General features: G+C 37.7%; 1 protein-coding gene across 3 annotated transcripts in view; it reads left to right on the top strand.

Moving 5' to 3' along the window:
* Positions 1 to 25,017, top strand: part of mettl15 (methyltransferase 15, mitochondrial 12S rRNA N4-cytidine) — a 47,318-nt gene that overhangs the window by 3,345 nt on the left and 18,956 nt on the right. For 2 of the 3 annotated variants that reach the window (XM_088412171.1, XM_088412173.1), the window contains one exon: positions 17,053 to 17,189. In XM_088412171.1, the coding sequence (XP_088268297.1) occupies positions 17,053 to 17,189 (137 nt within the window). Of the gene's footprint in view, positions 1 to 16,029; positions 16,205 to 17,052; positions 17,190 to 25,017 lie in introns of all 3 variants that reach the window. The other variant, XM_088412172.1, reaches the window with a different exon arrangement.

Here is a 25,017-nt window from a genome sequence, read left to right as displayed (position 1 = left end):
TTACAACTCACAAAATTGCAACAATGACGCTGTCCCAATGCATATCGGGAGATCGCCGACTAACCTGACATGCAATCTTGTCTAGCAACCATTATATGGCGCTGTATCATCACCCGTAATAGGGTGCAGAGATTAACCTCTTGAGTTAATACGGCAACGCATATAGGCTATTGGTCTTACAGTGTTACACTAACTCTTTCAGTCAGGGTGCAAATCACGGAGATACTAAAACATCATCCTCTTATTTCTTCCTTTACCGCTGCTAGTAATTTTAGAAGCTATGTCTAACAGATAAAGTTTGCAAAGTCTTCAAAACATTCCGTTTTTCACTCATTTTGTCTACTTCCTTCCATCCTGTCCCATCAAGCTAGATAAAGGCGTTCGGCCAATAGCATATCGGCATTTCTGTGATTGACGTGTGACGCCGGCCAATAGCATCTCCGTGAGTGAGACCGGGTGACCTTAATCGACCAATAGCATATTGGCGTCTCCTTGACTGACTGATAATTATTCGCACTTTTTTTTAAACGGTTGGAATGTATTGACAATTAATTAAAAAAAAAACACATTTAAACCAATGACAATTCTTTGTCCTGCAATCGGCACATTTAATTTCATGTCAGCTGTTTTTCCCTTTAGCTGTACAAACACTACACTTAAATGGTAATATATTTAGACACCGTGAGTGAGACAGTCAGTGTGAGATTGTAAGACCAATAGCGTTCACGTTACCGCCATAAGTATCTATTAATGATTGTAGATGACGCAACTGCTGAATATATTGACGCAGTTAGGCGAGAACATTTCTACATACTCAATGGCTGGTTTGACGGAATGCTCGCAAGACGAGAGGTTTGCTCGTAAGCGGAGGACAAAATTCTCCCTGATCCACGCTCGTAAGGCGGAATGTTCGCAAATCAGGATGCTCGTAAGCAGGGGGCTGACTGTACTTTATCAAATGGCACACGGAGCAACACAGCTAACTTACTTGCTGAGTGCAAACCAATGAAAAAAAAATGAAGCATACTTAGAACCTCACTTTTGAGCAAATTTTAATCAATTAGCAGTCAAAATGTCATTTTCATTAATTTTAAACTTCATTTATTCCAATTTTTTGCCAATAGGATTTTCAGAATGAGTCTCAATTGACAGCTAGCATTGTATATATATTAGGAATCAGGTGAGAAACTCAACACCATTTCACACTGGTAAATGATGTATTAGGGTGAGAAAAGCAGAGGTTTTTCTCATGCAAACATGTGGGAAACATTGCCCCCTGGTGGTAGGATGACAAAGTGCTTGATTTGACATGTAGTGTAGCCAGCTTTTTACATGTTAATATCGTAGAGGAACAGTTTAATTAATCGTGGCAGCCAATATTGTCATCGCGATAAAAATTCGATTAATTGTGCAGCCCTATCTGTTGCATTTCATTTTTTTGTGTGTTAGTAGTGTGTTATGATTCTATTATTTTTTATTCTATGACTAAGACAAAGTCCCAACTTCATTGGAATTGTGTTTGTATGAATGATTATCTATCCATCAAGTAACAAATTTTTGATCCATCCTTCCATCCCACCATTGTTAACCATGTATCCTCACAAGACTCACGGCCGTGCTGGAGCTTATCTCAGCTATCCTCACGCAGTAAGTGGGTTATATCATGAAGTGGTTGCCATCCAACTGTAAGGTACACAAAGACAACCAACCATTCACAGACACATACTTCCTTTTATATAAAAATTCTCCTTAGATCCATATTAAATGGATGAGGAAATATTATTCAAGGCACCATCAATATATTTTATTCTTCAAAGAAATAAATTATATCAGCACTTTTATATCAGTCACTCAAGTGAAATATTTTAAAACAATTGAAAAATAAATCGGTGGTAATTTATTCATATCTAGGGGGATTTAACTTCAGGAGGTTAATTATTCGCAGGGATACTCAAGCACTGTCCATATAACCTACCTGACAGTATCACATTTTGCTGCTTTGGTTCCCCCTGTAGACTTGGGGTTTGAGTCTTGACACCGCTTCATACAGATTACATGCTATAGTTTTGCCATGCATATATTAGGACGTAATGTTAAAATCTTCTATGTCACAATCTTGTTGGAGTCCACTTAGCCGATGAAAATTAATAACTGGACAATGTCAGAAGCTTACTGCCCAGACTCACGTTTAAAAAGAGGTGCCTTTTGTGTGGGCAAACTGTCCCAAACTTTAAGGATCAAGTTTATGATAAAAAAAAAAAAAAACCCTCTGTAAATGTCGCTAATTTCGCGAGCTCTTCTGCGACTTAAACTGGCCTTGACAGCAACCTCCCTCTGTGATTTGGCTTCTCTGATTCGAGCCTGCTGAGATTTATGCCCTCCTTTTAATTTTTCAAACTTCTGTAAGCTTTTTCATATCCATATTCTAGTCTTTGTCCGCATGTTTTGTGTCATGCTGCCGTCTCAGATTATACTGTTTCATTGTTGCCTCACCTTCTACACACTGAAGACACACTGGTTTCCAGCACCCTCCTGAACGTGTGATACGACCCCCACCTTGTTCAAAACCCCCGGACTAAGTCTAATAATAAATCCGTATCATTCCGGGGGATAGAAAGCTGGATTTGCCCCGCGATCCGTGGCTTTGATATACAGTTTTCCCTCGTTTTTTTGTTGTTAATGGGGACCGGAACCCCTCTGCGATAAGTGAAAAACCGCAAAGTAGCGCCAGCTCCCTGATTGCCGTTTAGGAGTGCCCCCTGATCTTATTGACAGATTGCTTGGCCAGTCAAGTGAGAACAGCACTATTCTGAGAAAGCTTTGGAATCCTCTTGCCTTTTGTAATAGGTTGAAATTTAAAGTGTAAACACTGCTTTTTAATCATGTTTGGTAAGGTACTTGTTACTTGCTCTTAGTTGGACATCTGAACAACTACTCACCGTGATCATACGTACAGCCAAGACACGGAAGAAACGGAAAGAGAAAGCAGACCAGTACATGTCCTGTACAAGGTTCAATAATTTGAGATTTAGGTAAATACAGTATATGTACCGCAGTAGTAGTTCGACTTCTGAGGAGTGCCTGTGGCAAGTGCCTTTATAGATAACTCACCTATCTGGCATGCAGAAAGCCTTTATAACACGTCTCTCCGATATGTAGCCCCCCCCCCCAAAAAAAAAAAAAAAAAAAAACATAACAAACAAAAACAAACCAAAAAAACAATCAAACAAAAAAACACGATGGAGGGCACGGTAGGCGAGGCATGAAGTAATCGAGGGATCACTGTATGGGATTTAGAGAGTTCAATATACCTACCATGTGCATTTTTTCTTTGTAATTTGGGAGGAAACTGGAATACCAGGTGGAAAACCACACAGACATGGGGATGTGACATGCAAATTCCACACAGGAAGGTCTGAGCTGGAAGCGAACCCACAACCTCTGAACTGTGAGGCGGCTGTGCTAACCAATCTGCCACAGTGCTGCCATAACAAAAGCTGAATGCGGCAGTTGTTAGCTAGTCTGTGTCACGTGTACTGAATGGTGGTGTTTTCAGTCTCGTTTGGGTTTTCTTTGGGTACTCTTACTATATTCCAAACAAATGCTTGGTAGTTTAAGACTCTGAATTCCCCATAGTTGTGAATGTGAAGAGTTTAATTGTTTTTCTGTTATAGTGTTTGACATTTGTGTAAAAGTTAAGAATACTAATATCTTTTTTAGAGCCTCTGCTGTTTGATTATGATTTGTTTCTCAGTATGACAGTGTGTATATATATATATATATATATATATATATATATATATATATATATATATATATATATATATATATATATATATATATATGTGTGTGTTTGTGTGTGTGTGTGTATGTATGTATGTATGTATGTATGTATGTATGTATATATATGTATTTATGTTTATATGTGTGTATGTATGTATATATATATATATATATATATATATATATATATATATATATATATATATATATATATATATATATATATATATACATATATATATGTATTTATGTTTATATGTGTACATGTATATATATAAAAATGCATGGTCAAGACAGGAGGGGACCACGGGTCAATTAGTTAGTCAGGAATTGCGCCACTGTAATGCTGTTGGCACGACACAGAGTGCTGCGTCGCTCCTGCCTGAACTTTAGCACCTCTAAACTCCTCCGCTGCCCGCCCATTTGCCAACTGTCTCAAGACAGTTTGCCAATCAGATGTTATTAAAACAGTCTGATAGATTTTGTTTTCCTGCACAGTACATGCTGTACATCTCATTTGATTCAGAATTGAAGCTTCATCTCGGATATTCATTCATTCATCTAAACAATGACACTTATCACAAGTAATTTTGCTGTTCCACAAATGAAGACGGATGCTGACATGTTACGTTAACATGCTTACTGTGTCGTTAAAGCTCTGCCAGTATTTGTTAGAGAGCGATTGAGATGAGAAATCTAAATTTGGACAAAACAGTTACTAACAGCTGTGGTTATATTGTAGTCATAGATTTATCCTGTAATTAAAGCCATTCATTGCTATTAGATGGATGCCACTAGATGTCAATGTGGACATTGAAAATGATGAGGGACATCGCAATTATTTAACACGCTTTTGACAACCTGCTGTACTAAAAGTGCATGAATTGATAACATTAAATTGAAAGTAAAAATAGAATGGTTAAAGAGATTCTGGAACTGACGATAACCGATTTGCATTATTTTCTGTTGTTTGAAACACATGATTATCTGCTATAAGGTAAGGAAAATCATGTATAGCACTCTCGAATAAATGTACAACTCTGGTGAATGTGTTGGTGTTCAACATGGCTGTATGTCTGTCTGGCTTCTGATCATTGGTTTTTAGGGCTGTCACTAACGATTATTTCAATAGTCGATTAATGAGCGACTTTTTCGATTACTTAACTAATCGCGACTTACTTAAATTTCAAATAACTTCATGAGCCCTTTACAAAGACAATATCGTACACATATTTCAAAGTCATGGCCCGCAGGCCAGATCCTCTTAAGAAAGTTTTCTCTGGTTCCCTGGAAGGTATTGATTTATTATTAGAACTGGCCTGCAGGCTTCCTGTGGTTTGCGGGCAGCAGGTGCTTTACTGTACATACACCGATACTACATTTCCCACAATGCAACAGTGGGATTCCCGAGCGAGGGGCTTCTTCATTTCATTATTTATCAAAAGTGACTAACAAAACAGCAAACGTCAACATTCAGGTACCCATAAAGAATGGCAAAATCGAAGGTGGACACTGAGAACTGGGGATTTTAAACAATGCGCATGTTCAGTAGATTGCTGGAAAACCAATGTGTCTTCTTTGTGGAGAAGTGTGGCAACATTGAAACAGTACAGTCTGAGACAGCATCATGAAACGAAACACACAGACAAAGAAACGAAACACGTGGACAAAGACAAGAATATGGATTTGAAACAAAGGCTAAAGAAGTTGGAAGAATTAAAACAAGGTCATAAATATCTGCAGGCTCTGTTCAGAAAACCATATAACAAAGGGAGTCTACTTTCAAGGCCAGTTTTATTGTGGAAAATGTGATTGTGAAATCATCCTGGAAATTTAAGGGCGATTTCATCATAAACTTGATGGTTAATGTTTGTGATGCAGTTTGACCAAAAAGGGCAACTCTTTTTAAGCGTGAGCCTGAACAGAATACACAGTTGCTCAGCGTGTCCATCAATTTAGAAGAGCAGCTTGTGATAAAGGGAATAGATTTAATTGCATATTCCTCGGCTGTGAATGAGCGCACAACACTTCTCCCATTGCCCAGTTATCAATTTTCATTCGCGGAGTGGACTCCAGCCAGAGCATGACAGTGGCATTTTTAGCATTGCGTCCTACGTATGGCACAATTACAGGACATGATCTGTATGAAGAGGTGTCAAGCCCAAGTACAGGGGTGGGCGAAGTCCAAAGGTGAGTCAGTCAAGGTAAGTTATACAGAAAATAAGCTGCAGCAGCAAAATATGAGCCAAAAAATGATTTTTGTCACGGATAAGCCGCACTAGACTATAAGCCACAGGTAATAACAACAGATCTTTATGCAAAAATGGTATATGAAGCTTATCATTTTTTTTTAGTCATTTGCTTGTTTTGTAATTGTCTACCAAAACCAACATCCTCTCTTTAACAGACTGAACATGCCTGCATGTGGATGGATGGATATCTGTGAGTTACTCTAAATAGCAGTTCAAAATCGAAATCAGTACTTCAATAGAATCTTTTTTTGTCTCCCTTTGTTTGGTAATTTAGTTTAGTAAACATAACACATTCCACATCATTCATACACAATCATAAATACATAAATAACATCACATGTACTGTGTACTTTACACATCACAAAATTACACCAAATGGTATACATTCTCTTATTAAATTCATATATATATATATATATATATATATATTCATATATATATATATATATATATATATATATATATATATATATATATATATATATATATATATATATATATATATATCTTTTTTTTAAAATAATATATTGTTTTTACTCTTATTGAGCACAGCCATTGATTTACATCTTTTCAGTTCTATTTGATCGTGGTTCCATAAATTGGCACCTCGAACAGATAAACACATTTGCTTGCTGGTGGCTAGCAAAATAAACAAAAACAAAACAAACAAACAAAAAACACTAATAAAAACAACCACAGATAAGATACACTGGACTATAAGCCGCAGGTCTTAAAACATGAGGAAAAAGTCACAGTTTATAGTCCGAAAAACGGTCTATACGGTGTGTGTGTGTATATATATATATATATATATATATATATATATATATATATATATATATATATATATATATATATATATATATATATATATATCCATCAGAAGTACTTATCTATTATTTGCATTTTTCTGAATCAGATTGTTATGTAGGATAAGGGTAAGGATAAGTTTTTAGTATATTTATTTAGGTAATTCACTACTGAATTAGTGCAGCTTTTTGCAGTGTTAACAGTAACATTAAATAAAGCACAAAAAGCACAGAAACAACAAGCAAACTACTACCTTTACCTATACTACATTGAGGTTTAAGACCTCACCCCCTTGCAAACGTTTCACCTATATTCTTTTTCACACTTTTTTTTTTTTTTTTTTTTGGAAGTCCTACGTATTGAAAGAAGAGCTTTTAAATAATTAATTATTGAAATTAAACACTCCATCCAGGGATACCAGGGCTGATTGACAAACAGATATTAGGTCTTGCTCTCGTAAAGTTACAAGTTTAGTTTGAGGTTATCAGTGGTCAGAAGTCTTTCTCCTTCCTTGCCTCATTACTGTCATGAGTGGAACATGTTATTGTAGAATAGTTGGTGGGGGTGCAGTGTGAAGACAGTCTGATACATCATTATCCAAAAGGTTTCACCAAGTCTACAGCACACGATCTTGTTCAGGCTTGCTGAGCAGACAACTCTTTTTGGCCACTTGGTCTTGTAATATTTTAGTTCTTCCATGTACACATTTTTTAGCATGACGTTCATTTAACATTGAGAAAAAATAAAGGAAGCTTCCACTTACCTAAGCAGGTTGTTTTTATCACATTCTTAGGTCATGTAAACATCTCTCCTACCTCTGAAGATGTATTTTCACCCTTTTCAAACACGTGCTTCTATACTCCCGACAATGAGCATGCTTTGCAGCACTCTTTGGTAAATAATGAACCAAGCTAGATCGTTGCTCTCTGCTTTTTGTTTCTTTCACTTTCTTATAGGTGTCACACGAATACACACTCTAACACTATGTTTCCCACAATGCAACGATGACATGACTGAGCGCGAGCCGGCTTCATTCATCAGAAATCATTAGCTAGCATACTGTAACAGCAAAAGTCAACTTTCAGTTACTGATCAAAAATAGCAACATAGAAGATGGATACTGAAAACCGGGGCTTTCAAACAACCTGGGACTTGGATCACATATTCACAGAGGTTGCTGGAAAACCTGTGTGCCTTCTGTGTGGCGAAAGTGTGGCAGTAATTAATCTGAGAAGGCGGCATCATCAAATGAAACAAGCGGACAAAAACAAGTATATGGATACGAAACAAAGGTTACAGAAGAAGAATTGAAATGAGGTCTTAAATCTCTGCAGGCTTGGTTCAAAAAAGCCAAATCACAAAGCGAGGCTGGTGTCTTGGCAAAAGAGCTCACAAAATCTACCCAACCATTTACGGAGTAGGATTTTATCAATAGTTTTATACTTCAAATTTGTGATGCAATTTTCCCAGACAAAAGGTAACTCTCTCTAAACCTGAGCCTGAGCAGAAACAGAGCATGACACTTGTGACATTGCCCAGCTATCAATTTTCATCTGGGGAGTAGACAGCCAGAAGAATATCGCCTCGTTCATTTGACGTGCATGTTATGGGGATTTTATATAAATGAATTTTTCTTTTGTGCTTTTTGAAAATTGATAATTACTGACAGAGCCATAGGAAAATACTGTATTGCTTAGTCTTCCTATTCGTCCATTTGACTTTGACACCCTCCCTGAAAAGATAACCGAAGACAAATTTTGGTTTGGTTGGCCGGTTTTGTTTCAGTCACTTTCTTGTCAGTGTTAATGTGATGTCTTAAAAGATAACAGAAAAAAAAATAATTTTAGGTCAAAGAGCAACATGAGGGACAGTTGAACAGTAGTTGAAGTTAGGGGGTCATTGTGTTCAGTGACTGGGTGTAAGTTTTGGCCATTGGCAACTCTTGAATAAATATGCATTCTGTTACCGCTATGTGTGCAGCACATTAGAGATAATGTCATCCTTGACCACAAGTAAGGATATCACAATACATTATTTTATCCCAACATTAACTTGGGACATCTTCCACTGAAAGATAATTACCCAAAATAGCAAATAAATAAATACATACATAAAGAATAACTAAGAGCAAAACAGTGGCATATTCCGAAATGGCCTTTGATGAGCACTAAGCAGGCTATGTGAATTACTACTCGATAATATTAGTAGAATTATAAATAGTCTTCCGTCGGGATTTGCTGGCGTTAGGTAAAATCTTTTTTGAGATAGTTGCTTGATGGGGATTTCATATGTGAAATGCTATGGTGATAATGCAAGAAATATATATTTTTCTTTAATCATGTTTGGTTTCACATCTGCAATACTCCTGAGAAGAGGTGTCTTGTTCATTTTACCTTAATCATCCCCTCAGGGTTCTGGCCAACTCTGCCAAACTTTCCTACATTCTCAGTTCAACAAATCTTGCAAATGTATTGATGCTACGTATATAATTGATTTATGTCACATAATCAGCAATATATATATATATATATATATATATATATATATATATATATATATATATATATATATATATATATATATATATATATATATATTTTTTTTTTTTTTTTTTAAATAATATATTGTTTTTACTCTTGTTGAGCACAGCCATTGATTTACATCTTTTCAGTTCTATTTGATCGACATTATACACTTGTGTGTGTATCTATCTATCTATCTATCTATCTATCTATCTATCTATCTATCTATCTATCTATCTATCTATCTATCTATCTATCTATCTATCTATCTATCTATCTATCTATCTATCTATCTATCTATCTATCTGTGTATATATACACACACAGGTGTATAATGTTGATCAATTGACAACATTTCTTTTTGCAGAACCATCTCTTGATTTGCAACTTCAATTATGACCTCATAGTAAAACCTGAAACCGTTCACGTTAGTAAGGCCTAGGGCAACTTCAGCATAAGACTGTCCATATGGACCCCCCCTCCCCCCACTTCCATCGTTCCTTTCAGACTGTATTGTCAACCCAATCTTCAAACTACTGGACACATTTGCCAAAATGCCTCTAGTTGTGTTTTTCCCTATTACCATGTTTTCTACCATGAAACCATTCATTTAGCTTGACTCCTCTTTGCTCTCCTTAATGGACTTGGCCCTGTTCCTTCTTTGTCTTCCTTTAGTGCCATGAAATTCACCTTCAGGAGAGAAAGTCATCTTTCCTGATGCTTCTTTACATTTTGTGAATATACTTAGAAGATTCTCCCCCTTCTTTTCTCTTGTGTCTTCTCTTTAGCTTTATATAGTTTTTGCATTGTTTTCCTGGCACAGTGTATTGACAGTCATGTCAAAGAAATCTTTCATAGCTGGCACCAATGAAGCGCATAATCATTTTGAATAGATGCTCTTCATTGTATTTGACCTTATTTCTTGTTTGCCCGTCAACAAAGTTATCTTTTTTGTGTTTCTGTTGCATTGAGATTAATTTTTCTTACCTAAACACAAAATTGGTCTGCTTTTTAAAATAAGCGCAAGAACCTTTTTTAGATCATAACACTCCAAGTCATCAGTCAACCATACTTTGCATCAAATCAATTGCAGGTTTACCTCACTATTTCTCTTGGTATTTTTACCCCTAAGTGAGACCTGACCCCACACAGAATATAGGTTTAATGTTAGTTCTTTTTTAAGAAAAAATGAAAAAAAATTACATTTCTACTTAGTGCATTTTGGTTAGTGCAGGTTTTTTTTTTTAGAACATAACATTCTGATAAACGGGAAAACACTGCACTCTAACCATGCACTGCTTCACTTCGAATGTTTGCAAACTCAGAGCATTTTTCGAGTATGCCGTTCAGTTATTCAAGGTGCCTCAAAAAAGGCGCCCGTGGACAGTACAAATGGAAACAGTTCAAGTATGAGTTCCAAATTGTTTGATAGAACAAGCTGAGGTCGTAAATTAACAGAGGGGGGCTCTGCCTTGCCAAACAGATTCACGCCCACAACTTCTGCTTTTTTAGAAAAGTTTTTCTTTTTACTTTAAAATGAGTCACCTTATCATCTAGAATCCATTGCCACATTGACGACAAAAGTTGGATCCTTCAAGGCACGTGCTAACCTAGCGATACTTGTAGGAGCTGCAAAACTGTTCCTCCAGGAATTGTGTTACTTGCATGGACTAATGAACTCACGATCTGTTTATTGCTACGACACAAACTAGACAGATTTTGGAACTTGGTGCAGCACGCATAAGACACCTCTTCAATTTTGGTAATAATCAAGACTTTTAGATGCATCTTATGGCTGTGAAAATACAGTAGCTGTTTTGTACACATGTATTTTATACTGTGGTCAACAGTGCTGATGGACCGCATATTACGGATTTGAAAACAAAGGCTGTGTGTGTGTGTGTGTGTGTGTGTGTGTGTGTGTGTGTGTGTGTGTGTGTGTAAACAATTTAACACGGGTTGTAGTTGGCCAGCGGGCTGGACTTTGGCCATGCCTGTCCTAGACCCATGTCTCTTCTCCAGCTTCTTTATGTTTCGTTTGTTTGACTGGTATAGACTAGTATAAACAGTATGTTGCACAGTAAACATCCTTTTTTTCATGTTCCTGTCTTTCTTCTTTTCTTCAATTTGTTCTGCTTCTCCTTCTATTTCCCTTTTGCGATTGGCGAAACATTTTGTGCATTATACTGTATCTGCCTTCTGGCCATTGGTGGTGTTTGGCTTTTGTCATGCAAACATGTGGGAAACATTGCAATCTAAAGGCTTTTAAGGTTGAATTGAAACCTGATATGTCGGGAGCACGCCTGCGAAGCCAACTTCAGTGTCGTCATCGTGTCCCACTCTTGAAGCATGAACGCTCCATGCAGAAAGACGACGCGCCGAATCTCATCGGAGTACGTTTTGCAGCACTTCGGTGCGGCTTTGCCGATATTGTGCCACTAAAGGTGGCAGTAAATGGAGTCTACGCCATACAAACAACATTACTCTATAACAGACGTGGAGAATCCTAGAATCCTGATTCAATTGAAATTCTTCTAAGCTTTTTTTAAACCGACTCCTCATCTCTCCTTAGTGGTCGCCAGAAGTTGTTTACGGTATTTGGGTCATGGTCGTCCTTTTCAGCCGAATCATGAAAATGTTTGTACCGGCGAACTTCCATAAGCAATCGTTCGTCCACCATGTTTTCTGCCCGGTGCTTTGGCACAATAAAGGAATGTCAGAAGCGACGTGTTGCAGAAAATCTGGCCGGCGCAAAGAAGCGTGGTTGCCGATATGTCGTTATTTTGACGTGTGGAACTGCGGGAAGCTCGTGGACGCGTCAAGCATAAACCAAGTCTTGGCTGCCGCCCTTCTTGCAGGGTTTGCTCACTTGCTATTTCTTAAGCTTCATGAAGTCTTAAACTTGTGTTTGACCCCTGGCTGGTACGATGACTGAAAGCGCTTGATTTGGCTCTTTATATGTTAATATCGCTGAGGATCATCTTATTTAATCGTGTCGGCCCGTATCGTGATCGCGATTAAACTTTGATTAATTGTGCAGCTCTAGTCAGAGGAGAGATTTCTTCTTAAATTATTATTTGTAGTATTATATTGTAATATTGCAGTTTTTTTATTGCAATTCTATTTATTGCACTTGAAAGAGAATTATTCAGCAAGGAAGACCTCTTTTGGGTTTTAATCAATGATGAAGCAACATAATTTCTTTCTTCATCAAATAACTGCAAACTACTGAATAGCTGAAGAATTCAAAATCTTTTTTGCAACTGTATTCCATTCAACTGAAAAAAGAAAGATTATCGAAACATACAAGTCACAGTTTGGGCTCCATTCTGGAAAAGAGTTTTGTCAAACTGTTCCTGTATTTTTCAGTCACACCTTTCGACACACAAACAAAATGTTTTCACATAGATGTAGGTAGGACTCTGACACATCACTGATCATTGTGCACATAAGCCTGACAAACTAAGTGTAGCAAGCTGCCATGGCTTAATCATTTTATCTAGTCAACAAGCCATCTGTTTTGATGATCCCTTTCCCCAATGCTCCCGCCTACCTGTAAGATGAACGCAAACAAAGGCTTTCTCCCAAATAAATATTGTCCTCAGGAAATTTATGAAAATCAGTGTGTCTTTCTGAGCTGGGGAAGCCAAACAGGGTCATGAAACTTGCCCCGGATGCTGAATAAGTCTATGATAAGAAAAGTTCAGATCGGTGTGTCATGAAAACAATTGATTAAAAGTTATACTAAATTACTTTTAATTGTACTGAATGTATGCGTGCAAGTATAAATAAATGTAGAGTACCTAGTCATACAATTTGAGGAAAAAACAGCTGTTTTAATTGAGATTGTGGCTCCAGAATAAGTTTTATCATGAATGATTTGCATCGCTTCCACAAATCTACCCAAATAATATTTTGGGGGGGGGGGGGACAAAAAAAAAAAAATTGTGCCATAATTTCTTGTACCACAAACCAGTTCCTGTGCAGTTGTTTTGCCTTGAACTCTGTAGTATACGAAACAAGAAATGCAAACCGGCGAGCTTCACTCTTGCCATGGCAACGGACGCGACAAGAAAAGCGATCCTGCACCTGTGTCTCTGTCTCCCTAATGGTCTGTCCGTTAGTGTAACAAGATCTGTAAAAACTCCTCTCAATGACATTTTAGATCCCTCACTGTAACTGACCTGGGCTTGGGAGTCACAGGTAGGATTTAGGTGAGTACTCAGGCTTCTCTCATGTTCCTGCTGTCCTTAATGAATTCAACCCTAAGACGCTCGAGTCAGCCCTCTTTTTCTACCATAACTGTATGGGTTTCCTCAAACCATACCTTTCCCAAATCGAAACCTTTCCCATGAGTTATGCGCCATGTTTTTTTGGGTTTTTTTTTGGTTTAACATTCCAAATGCGAGTCCATTATGCATTGACTTTTGCATTGGGGAAGGACCAGCCTCTTTAATGATGCTATAACGTGACCGTCGGAAGTGTCCTGCATTATACCCCATTGCAGCCTCAGTGCACTTTTCGTGTTACTCCAACTCTCCTGTTCCCTCTGGCGGGAAAAGCAGATATCACTCACCCTTTATCAAGAAGAAAGAAGAAAAGACACATCACAAACATTATCTTGATTAATAACGCATACTATGTAACATCCATAACGTCAGTAAAAATGTAAATTAGCATATGATCTCAGATGATGTGTGTTTCATATATATTTCTATATATATATATATATATATATATATATATATATATATATATATATATATATATATATATATATATACCAGACGTGATTTGAGCTGAGTGGAGACGGAGGTGAGCAGAGACCAATCTGCAGAATTTATTTATTTATTTTCTTAAACAAGAACTTTTCTCAAACTAAAACATATCACCGGCGATTGCCTTCTCTTTAATCCATAATAGAAGAAGCCTCTCCATTTTGTTGTCGATCGAGGTCCGTCCCCCGGCAAGGAAAGTCTTGCCCTTAGAAGATTGCCGAGCGGTTCTGTCCATACTCACGAGCAAGGTTAACTATGCATGCGCCTCCTTCGTATTTTTTTTTTATTATCTCCTGCTTCGTTTCTATTGTCATCATCCTCTTACTTCTTCCTTTACCGCCACTTGCAATTTTAGAAGCCATGTCTAACAGATTAAGTTTGCAAAGTCTTCACAACATTCCTTCCTTCCGTTTTTCACCCATTTTCTCTCCTTCCTTCCATCCCGACCAGCTGTGCCATCAAGCTAGATAAATGCGTTCGGCCAATAGCATATCGGCATTTCTGTGATTGACGTGACGCCGGCCAATAGCCTCTCAGTGAGTGAGACCGACCGTGACCTTAATCGACCAATAGCATATCGGCATCTCCGTGACTGACACCGTGACTGAGACAGTGACTGTGACATTTTAAGAGCAATATTGTTAAACGTTGCCGTGACCAGCGTCGTCTATTGATTTTGTTGACGCAGCAGAGCGAAAATATCTGAACTAATACAATGGCCGGCATGTCAGATTTTTCGTAAAACGAAAGGTTTGCACGTAAGTGGGGGACAAAAAACTCCCTTGGTCCACGCTCGTAAGTCGAAATGTTTGTAAAAGAGGGTGTTCGTAAACCGGGGGCCGACTGTGTGTGTGTGTGTGTGTGTATATATATATATATATATATATATATATATATATATATATATATATATATATATATATATATGTATGTGTGTGTGTGTGTGTGTGCGTGTGTGTGTGTATACCATATTTTTTGGACTATAAGCCGCGACTTTTAATTTATTGAGTCTTTTTTGCTAGCCACTACCAAGCAAATGTGTGTATATGTTTGAGGTGTCAATTTATGGAACTACTATCAAATAGAACTGAAAAGATGAGAACCGATGGCTATGCTCAGAGTTAAAACAATATATTTAAAAAAAAACAACAAAAAATATATATATTTTTTATATATGTCTAAATTTAATAAGAGAATGTATAAAATTTGTGTAATTTTATGATATGTAAATTTTATGATATGTAATTTTTTTGTAATATGTAATTTTATGATATGTAAATTTTATATACAGTACACAGTATATGTGATTTTATTTATGATTGTATATGAAATATGTCGAATATGTTAAAATAAACACTAACAGACAACGAGACAACAAAAGACTAAGAGACAACAAAAGATGCTATTGATGTATTGATTTTCAATTTTTAACTGCTATTTAACTAACAGATATCCATTCATCCATCCATTTTCTCCATCCATGTCGCCTGTATATATGGTGCATATGACAAATGATAGTCTGCCAATCTCCTGAGATGACCAGGATGAAGCAAGTAAAATAACTACCCTAATAAACATGCTCATAAAAATGAATAATGTGTTTGCGTTGCTGTATGTCTTTAATTGGGTCATAATGTTTTAGACCTAAAGAAAAATAAATATTCTCATATCAACAGCATGTGTTTTCCCATTCTCAGCAATAAAATATACAGAAGTTACATGCCATTTTTTGACTGTGTGTTACTGGAGGTTTAAAAAATTGTGACAAATACTGCACACTTTAATCATGAACTAGTTTGTCTCATGGGGACTTTTTGGTATGTCATCTGGTTTATAAAAGCCAATCGTCTTTACTTTTCTTTTTCCCTTTTTTCTATTGAACAGCACAACAGGCCAGTTCATTATGCGTGTGACTCATCCCACTAGCCCACACCCCCTCCCCGTCTGCTGCTGTGCTCTGAAAAGGAGAGGGAACTGCCATTGATCATTTCTTTCCTCACACATTCACGCAGACAGCCCACCTTCCACGTCACTATCGATCGACATGTTGAATGTTTTTGTAAGCAATGGCAAGCATTTCCTTGTCATATTGTGTAATTCTCAGTAAATTAACAAGACAACTATCTATACTTAACTTTATGACTGAATCTATTTGTAGTTCAGGCAATCCGAGTTGGGATGGTTGTTTTCTTTTTTTCTTTCAAAACGTTTTTGTCTACCTGTGTCTGACAGTGAAGATGTTAATTGTTCAGTCATATGCCACTTTCCTATATTCATGTTTATCAGGCTATAAGAAGACAGAAAGGTAAATCCAGAAGAATTTTCAAAGAAAACGATCCGTCCATTTTCTTCCGCTTATCCACAGTTGGATGGCACATGCTTCGTTTATTAATTGCGGTCTTTTGGCACATCCCCACAATCAGAACCTTGGTGAAACACGGATTCTATTCAACTTTGGATATTTATGGTAAAACGAACCGTGTTGCAAAGTAAAAGAAAAGGAAAAGCTTCCAACGCGTTCATCGCTGGCGAGGCGCTCATTGACGCTCACAACGTGGGAAATATGAAACGCTAAATGCCGAACAAATATACAACTTACGGATTTGAACACAAGAATCACCTTGAATCACGTCTGAGTTTTTATAATGGACGAACTTAAACATTTTTATATATAGAACTGTTCTATGAGTGCCAAAGGTCAACCCAATCAAATGTCAAATTCTTGTTATGGTAATTATATCTCTGTCAGATGTCTGTATAACGTTACAGTAAATGACCTCAAATATGCCATATAAATCAAACGCTTGCATAAGATATAGATCCTGTTGTGACAGGATAGACATTACATCCTGTAAATTGCACCCTGTTTAGGATAGTTAATTTTTTTCTTTTTTTTTTTTCATATAGGTGGTCCTCGACATGACATTTGGTGGTGGTGGTCATGCCCAAGCAATACTCAAAGCAGTTTCTGACGTTACAATCTTGGCCTTAGACCGGGATCCCATGGCGATTTCCCTGGCACAAAACTTAGCAAAGGAAAACCCGTAAGTATTTGTTTTTCTTTTCTTTTTTTTTTTTTTTTTTTAACAAAAGATCAACTACAGCTAAACACAAGCCAAGGCTCATGTTACTGTCTAGACAAATGTTTATACAGGATGGTGGCTAATGTTTTACCCTTTTTAATGTCACACTTGACAGCTTCACCTTTTTTAGCAGCATGGTTGCTTGCAGATGGCATTCGAGATAGAGGGGAGGCAAAATGTGTGGGGGCAGTTACGTCCCCCTCAGAATTATGATAACTGCAATCCATCCATAAAAACACTGAAAACAGAAGGCAACTCTCGTAACCTATGCTTGTTGCCAGTTGAAACGTTTTGACGGTAAATTATTCTGCAATGTTGAGCAGCAAGCCACAAAACAAATACAGTATATTGAGAATTAAGAGATGTAACCAATAAACAGCATTTAAACTTAGCTGAATCAAGCTAAATGTAAAATTAAATCTCTTCCTGTATCCACAATAGAAACATTTCTGTAATGCCAAACTGATTAATTAAAAGTGAGTTACATGTACATTTTTCCATAATTATTTTGATTCTGTTCTAATGTGTTGCGGATGCTAGTTTTGATAGTTTTGATGACAGCGGTGATAACAGTTTCATCGTTTATGACCGATTTATATCTGGTATTCTAATAGCATTATGTCAATTAAGAATTGTAAACTCAATGTCTTTATTGAGTCGCTGTGTATATGCGTGTGTATATATTCATCATTCTTTTAAGATTGGTTTTGCTCTTAACCTGGTTCAAAATCTCGTTAAGCAGTGTTTGGTTTGTGATCATTAGGTATGGGAATCTTTGACTTTCTCACAATTGGATGCAGATACAAATTTCAATTCAAAACGATTTTCGATTCAAGAGGATTCTATTCAATCAAAAATGATTTCTGCCTCAATTCATGGATGTGCAAAGAATCATACTACTTAATTCTGCAGGGAGACAAAGTGTCTTTTTTGTTTTGTTTTGATTCGTCAGGAACATGCCTTTTCCCACAAAATGTGGACAACTGCTACTCTTTAAAGCTAGCTATGAAATGTATAGCTTTTACAGTATAAAATAAGATCAACAAAAATGTCTTTGATAAAAAGAAAAATAAAAAAGATACGTAATTTCACAGGACCTTGCAGTAAAATACTCGTAGTGTCGTTGATTTATTCAATCGATTAACATTGCATTACATTTACATTTGCAGCCGCGTGGCTTTCGTACATCACACGAGTTTACAAAACACAAGACTGTTTTCAAAGAGGACTGGCAGTTGAATTTCCTCCATTGTTTGTGTATCCTGCCGCGCATGCTTTCCAGAATGAGCTGTGCGGTGACAGCATGGCACAGCGTGCTTCCGACGTAGTACGGACGCCGACAGGAAGCGGATTGATTTGATTTTATACGTAGTATCAATTTAGTAGTAAATGAAAATCCCGATTTTTATGAGAATCCATTTTGGGCACACCCCTAGTGAACAGCTCTGCAAACTTACTGTATCTATAAAATCTTTGTTTTTACGGTATTGTCTCACCACATGCCTCTGTCCAATTGAATGCTCCTCACTAGTTTCTGACTTTCTTTGCCCAATCAAGCTTCATTTCCTTTCTTAACTTACAGCCTTTCCCTCCCTACGCAGAGCTGGTGGGCCGAGCATGTCATTTGTCAGAGTCTGAGCCCACGACTGCACAGTGTGATGGAGATTTTACCTCCCTTGGTGGATCTATAAGATCAGAGAGGGGAGGTGTTTTTGAGCAAAAAGAAAAAAAAAAAAGAAACAATGGGAGTGAGAGTACAGGGAGACACGATGCCACAATGACAGTACTGTATGTGTGTTTGCTAGGAAGCTGAGGGAGGATGAAAATGAGATGTTCCATGGCGTGGGAAGGAATCCTTTTACGTAAATTCTGGGGAAACCTCTCTCATGGGAATCTGCAAGAAAAATGTGCCTGTGAGCAGGGAATGACAATTAGGAGAGTTCCCAAACACTATTCTGTCAGCAGCAATATACCCCTGCTATAACCTCTTCAACTCCTACTCGTGATGCAAGTTGAGAGAAGCTCGAGAAATCTTGAAATTAACTAATATTATTGTAAGCATGAGTAAAACAACCCTTGCAACCTACACGGCGCATCGTCCGCCAGGGCTGGAGGATTTTCTCTCTCCTGCGGTATGTGCTCTTGTGTCTTCAGGAAAGTATAACCTCAATACAAATCACAGCAGCATGTGACTAAACCTCTTTTAAAGCAAAAGAAAAATATTTCTAAAGATAAACACACAAAGGAAGCTCTTACAGTGCACCAAGTTCAGTTTATTCAGGCATTTAATTTTCTTTCCATCTCTTGTACACATCTTCTTGGGATGCTCCTTGTGTACTTTGTCTGCTTTAGTTTTGCCCACGGTGAACGTACTAACAAGCTCTATTTAGATATTTTTAGTCAGGAGGAGGCTGATATTATCTGGTAATTTTAAATTCATCAAAGCATTGCCACAAAATCAGTCAATAACTAATTAGTTCCAAAACACTACAAATGAGGGATATAGCCAGGGGTGCACATACTTTTTTTCATGCATTACTCGCATGAGTACCAACACATAGTATTTCGTTCGCACCCTTTCTTTCATTAAAAACACTCTTCCTCCATGTGCGTCGTACTTCGCCATCAAGATAGCCCTCACAAAATAGAAGCTTATTAATAAAATATGCATTAAGAAAATCATTAGTCATAAATACTGAACCGGTCAGCATAACTCAAAAGCATCTTAAAAGATTAAAACTTTGCAAATTGATTTGGTATTATTATTCATTCAAAATGAAACGTATATAGCTGAGCTCTTTTTTTGAAAGTGTCGTAGTGAGGTAACGCCGGTGACACGTGGCCACAAATGCATACTTGACTTTTTCCTTCGTTACATAATGACGAAAGCCAAAGTTGTGCAGTAAGTCTCTCGACAAGCATTTGTTAAACCATGAAGAGAAAAATCGCTGGAAATTATTAATTCAAAGATTTTTTTGTGCAACGAAGGAAACTTCTGTTCAATTTTGCAACCGTTTTTTACCGCGCTACTAAGTTTGGTTATATAACGAAGATCACTGTCAAGATGATAATGCGTTGGAATTAGAAGGATCAATTGCTAACAATCTATATGCCATGTTTTTTTTTTTTTTTTTTACATGTTACAAATTCTATGTAAGATTCAATACAGATGTGTAATTGCGAATCACAAGTTTTGTAAGATTTAGTACACCCCGGGGTTGACAGGTATGAACACCTTGTTTTGTTAGTCTAGCATGTCATGCGTGAGCGGTTCCAAACACTTTTTGTTAAACGGGAAGGAAACACGACACCTGTGCTTCTTTGGCCACAAAATGAGCTAGCTCTTACTGTGTTTGGGAGGGTAACAGCCGACTAGGGCTTACTCCACCACTCATGTCATCAACCTGGGACACTTCGTTTCAGTCCAGTGCTTAGCAATATCTTGCGCTAAAATTCACATGCCTTTTTCATATTTGCCAGATAAAGGATGACTGAAAATGCCCCACATTTAAGTATGCTTCAAGTCATGGCACATCTTGGAGCCACTTTGCAGAAAAGAAAAAAAAATGTTCAGGTAAAGCTGGCTTGGCACGGATGGAAAATAGGTAGGTACGCAAATGCGCTCAGTGAAGCATGTGATGTTACGCATCTGAGATTTCTGTCGCGGATGTGTACCTGCGTACCACTTAGGCCTACTGCTGGATATAGCAACATCCCACTCCCTCTTCTCATGACGTGTTGAAGGAACTGGGCAAAAATTGTCCATTCAATACCATTCTACAACAAAAAACGGGGATCAATTGGTCCCAAAGTTGCATGTGACATCTCTGCTACTGTCAATTCAAAGTCTGTCTAAGCATCCACCTTCAATACAGTTGCCCGCAAATGGCTTGTTCTCCAGCAGGATGCTGTGGCGGCTTGTCACACAGTAGCTCCAGCGCTGCAGCGCCAGCTAGCTGGTTGCCACACTACCAACTCATCAGTGGGTGTGAACAACTGGGCTTAATTTAATTTAATTCCACAAACGTTGGCTTTATCAGCTCACAAACGTTGCTGGGGCAACAGCGGCAGATTACAGTATGGTTGCCACTTTGTCAGATAGCTAAGCTAGCTGACTAGCTGTGAGAATGGTTGTCCTTGTGTTTAGTGTAAACATTTTTACATACAGATCTATAATGTACTTCATGCATTGCAAAACAGGTGTTGAAGACCCATTGTAGACTGTGTGTACCTCGATCTCCTTTTTATGACCCCCAACCACCAAAATGTAGTCTCATATTGAGTTTTAGTCATTTTAGAAAAGAGAAAAAATGATTTTTTATTTTTGGTTTTTGTTAAAGATTGGAGGTTTTATATATGGGCGGAAATTGCCCAGTGCTAGTACTTAGTCATAGGTTCTTTAGCTTTTTCATTTTTTTAAAATGAAGATAAATAATAATGATAGAAAATTCTAGACAGGTTTTGCTTTTATTTCAGCTAGTCTTTAACATACATAATTCCATCAAATTTAAAGTGCAAAATGTCTTCCTTGCATGAGATACTTCTGTAAACAATTGTAGCCGAGTTGAACATTGTGTGAGACTGATTGATAGCTGAAGACATTTTTCAACTTTTTTAAAGATACACATTCCAATTAATATCACTTAGGATACAAACAAAACTATTTTGATAAGGTGCTGCCAATTTCATTCAGTTAACTTATTTAGCCATGTTGCACTACCCTTCTGTTTTGCGTAAGTTTGAAGGAAACAAGAGGAATGTGAACGCTACGGAATCTCATGAGGGCAGCAACAAGGGGAGGGGGGAGTATTTTATTATTTTTAAAATTGTTAGTAGCGAACAAAAAAATATTTATTAAAAAAAAAAAATCAATGTCACCTAGGCCCAAGAAGTACAAAACAGCTCCTCAACAGTTCTTTAAAATAGCTTTTAATTGATGACCATTAAATATGAGTGTGTGTGTGTGTGTGTGTGTGTTTATTTTTTTAATTTAATGTCTGGCTAATTTAGATATACAGTGTATGATATCCAGTGTTGTAATACCATTCCCATAATTTCTATATGTAAGCATAGACAAAAGTATTGATTCCATTTGATATAAAATGTGCAAAACTAAACTAATGACAATAGCTGTTCGAATAAATTAATGAAATTGAATTATTAGGCCTTACTTTGTGATTTCAGAAGGAATATTTTAAAAAAACAGTAAAACTAAAGATTATACTACCCTTAATATTACTGTTGCAATCTAATGAGGCTGTTAAAGTAACTCAGTATAAGAATCCCGCATCGCTTAACAGGTATCTTGACCTTGTCCTCATGGGAATTCTACAGCAGGTCTTTGAGGACTTTTTCCATTGGTTGGATTCTACAATTTCCCATTAAGACCTTGTACAAACGAGCATTGTTTAATTCTTAACAGATATTTTTTTAGAACTCACACTAATTAAAACAAACAAATGTGGACATTTAACAGCTTTGGTCGGAGTATGTGTCGACTGCTGAAATAATTTCAGTACAACTCCCCATACACAACAAGACTATGTTTTACCGTCAGTGAAAAAAACAAGTATTTTGGGGAAGGTGTGAGGTGACAATGTTAGCATTGAAAAAAAAAACGTGAATGTGGCACATAGCTTTTATTCGACCGCTCTGCCCCTTTTTGTATCGAACATTTTGATTGTGAATCCAATGATATGAACACAATGTCTATCATTACATCGCAGCATAGTGTACTAGTGCCTAGTGTAGATAGCTCTGATGTTGGCTTGCCCTCGGTGTCTGGACAATAGTTGATGCGCACTTAAGTCCAGAGGGGGGCAGAGTAGCCAAAAAAATGTACTAAACTAATGTATTCTTTATACTCCCGCTGGTGTTGACCCCACCCACGTCAGGGCAGAAATACTTTTCACAGTTTGCCTTTTGCTCTTGAGTATGGTACCCCAAGTGTGCTGTTTTGAAAATGAGTTTCAGTTTCACTTCAAGCCAAGGGGTGTTGCTACAGCTGGTGTTGGCAAGGGAATCACAAGGTGGAGTTTCTCGACTTTTCACGGCCAATTCTTGGAAGCCGTTTTTCCATTTTCTTAACACGTTATCTTCGCTGGCACGGTGTCAACTCCAAGCCAAATGCAATAGAATTCCTCCTCCAGGAGGTGTCTGCTTGCTTGAGTTGCAATTGAAAAAATGCTTATGTTTTTAATGTCAGTAGCGTGGAACCTAACTAGGGGACAACTAAGTACGGCATCATTCTGAATTTGCACAGTTTTGAAGTGACTTCTGTTACTTACTTCCAATCTATGTGCAGTTTGTTCAATGAAGCATTATTACCTTGTATGTGTGTGATTAAACAAACCAATAATGGGAGATTAAGGGCATGGCAACTGACACACAGCAAAAATTTCTGGCGTTTGAGCGTAATGTGCTGCAGACGTGATACTTGACACAATGTATGGGATCTATGATTTATTGTCGCCTATGTGTATGCGAGTGTATAAAGAACACTTTACTTCAGAATAAGACTTGTGTAAACGTGAAGCATATTCCTCCAAAAACTAACTTAAGTAAGTGTAAATAGGTATACCTTAAAAGAGATAAAAACTACTCAAGTAGTGAGGAACAGTTTAACAATGTAACTAAATCCATTCATCCATTTGTTAGAGCCGCTTATCCTCTCTAGGGTAGCACGCTTGCTGGTTTCTATCCCAGCTATCTATGAGCAGTAGGCGGGAGACACCTCAAACTGGTTGCCAGCCAATCGCAGGGCATAGAGGGACGAATGACCAATCACGGACCCAGTCACACCTAAGGACAATTTACATTGTCCCATACACCGGACTTACATGTCTTTGGAGTGTGGGAGGAGCTGGAGTGCCCGAAGAGAAATGGACTTTGGTAAATGGACTTTCACTTATACAGCGCTTTTCTACCCTAGGTACTCAAAGCACTTTACACTAACTACTCATTTACCTACTGATGACGCAGCATCAGGAGCAACTGGGGGTTCAGTGTCTTGCTCAAGGACACGTTGACATGGTCTTGATGAACGAACCCACGGCCTTTCGGCTGTGGAGACGACCACTCGACCTTGCCGACCACGCGAGAACCCACGCGAGCTTGGGAAGGACATGCAAACTCCACACGGGAAGGTTGGAGCGAGGTGGATTTAAACTTTGGACTGTGAGGCAGTTCCATTTTTATTAAAAAAAAAAAAAGTGCATTACTGTAATCCAGCCGATATACTGTAGATAGACAGGCAGTAATAGACATTGATTAATGCTTTCATCACAGACCAAATAAAAAAATAAAAGGCCAAAGCGTCCTTTTTTCTTTAGTGTGACATTGATCTGACACACATCTGCATAGCAGTGGAAGGAAACGCAATGTTTTTTTTGGCATGGAATTGAGAGGCATCAAAGATAAGGCAGAGAAGGTCCAGAAATAGACCGGCTATTAAAAAAAAAAAACCTAGATTTTCCCAGAGTTCTCCATGGCCATCACACCTGTTGTCATCAGTAATTCTATGTCTTTCTTCCCTTCTTTCACCCTCCTATCCTCTTTTTTCTTTCCCTCTTGCTTCTTCACCTCCACATCTTCTAGGGCTGCACAATTAATCAAATATGAATCGCGATCGCAATATTGGCTGCCACGATTACGCTGATCCTGGGAGATATTGAAGCACTTTCAGTCATCCTCCCACAAAGGGGCAAACGCAACGTTAAGGCTTCACTAAGGTTAAGAAATAGCAAGCAAGCAAATCCTGCAAAAAAGGCGACAGCATTGAGGGCGCATG

This window comes from Hippichthys cyanospilos, chromosome 4 (assembly GCF_059441005.1).
Source record: "Hippichthys cyanospilos isolate Australia breed blue-spotted pipefish chromosome 4, RoL_Hcya_1.0, whole genome shotgun sequence".
NCBI lineage: Eukaryota > Metazoa > Chordata > Actinopteri > Syngnathiformes > Syngnathidae > Hippichthys > Hippichthys cyanospilos.
Note: the sequence above shows the minus strand (reverse complement) of the source record. Positions and strands in the feature narration are given on the sequence as shown.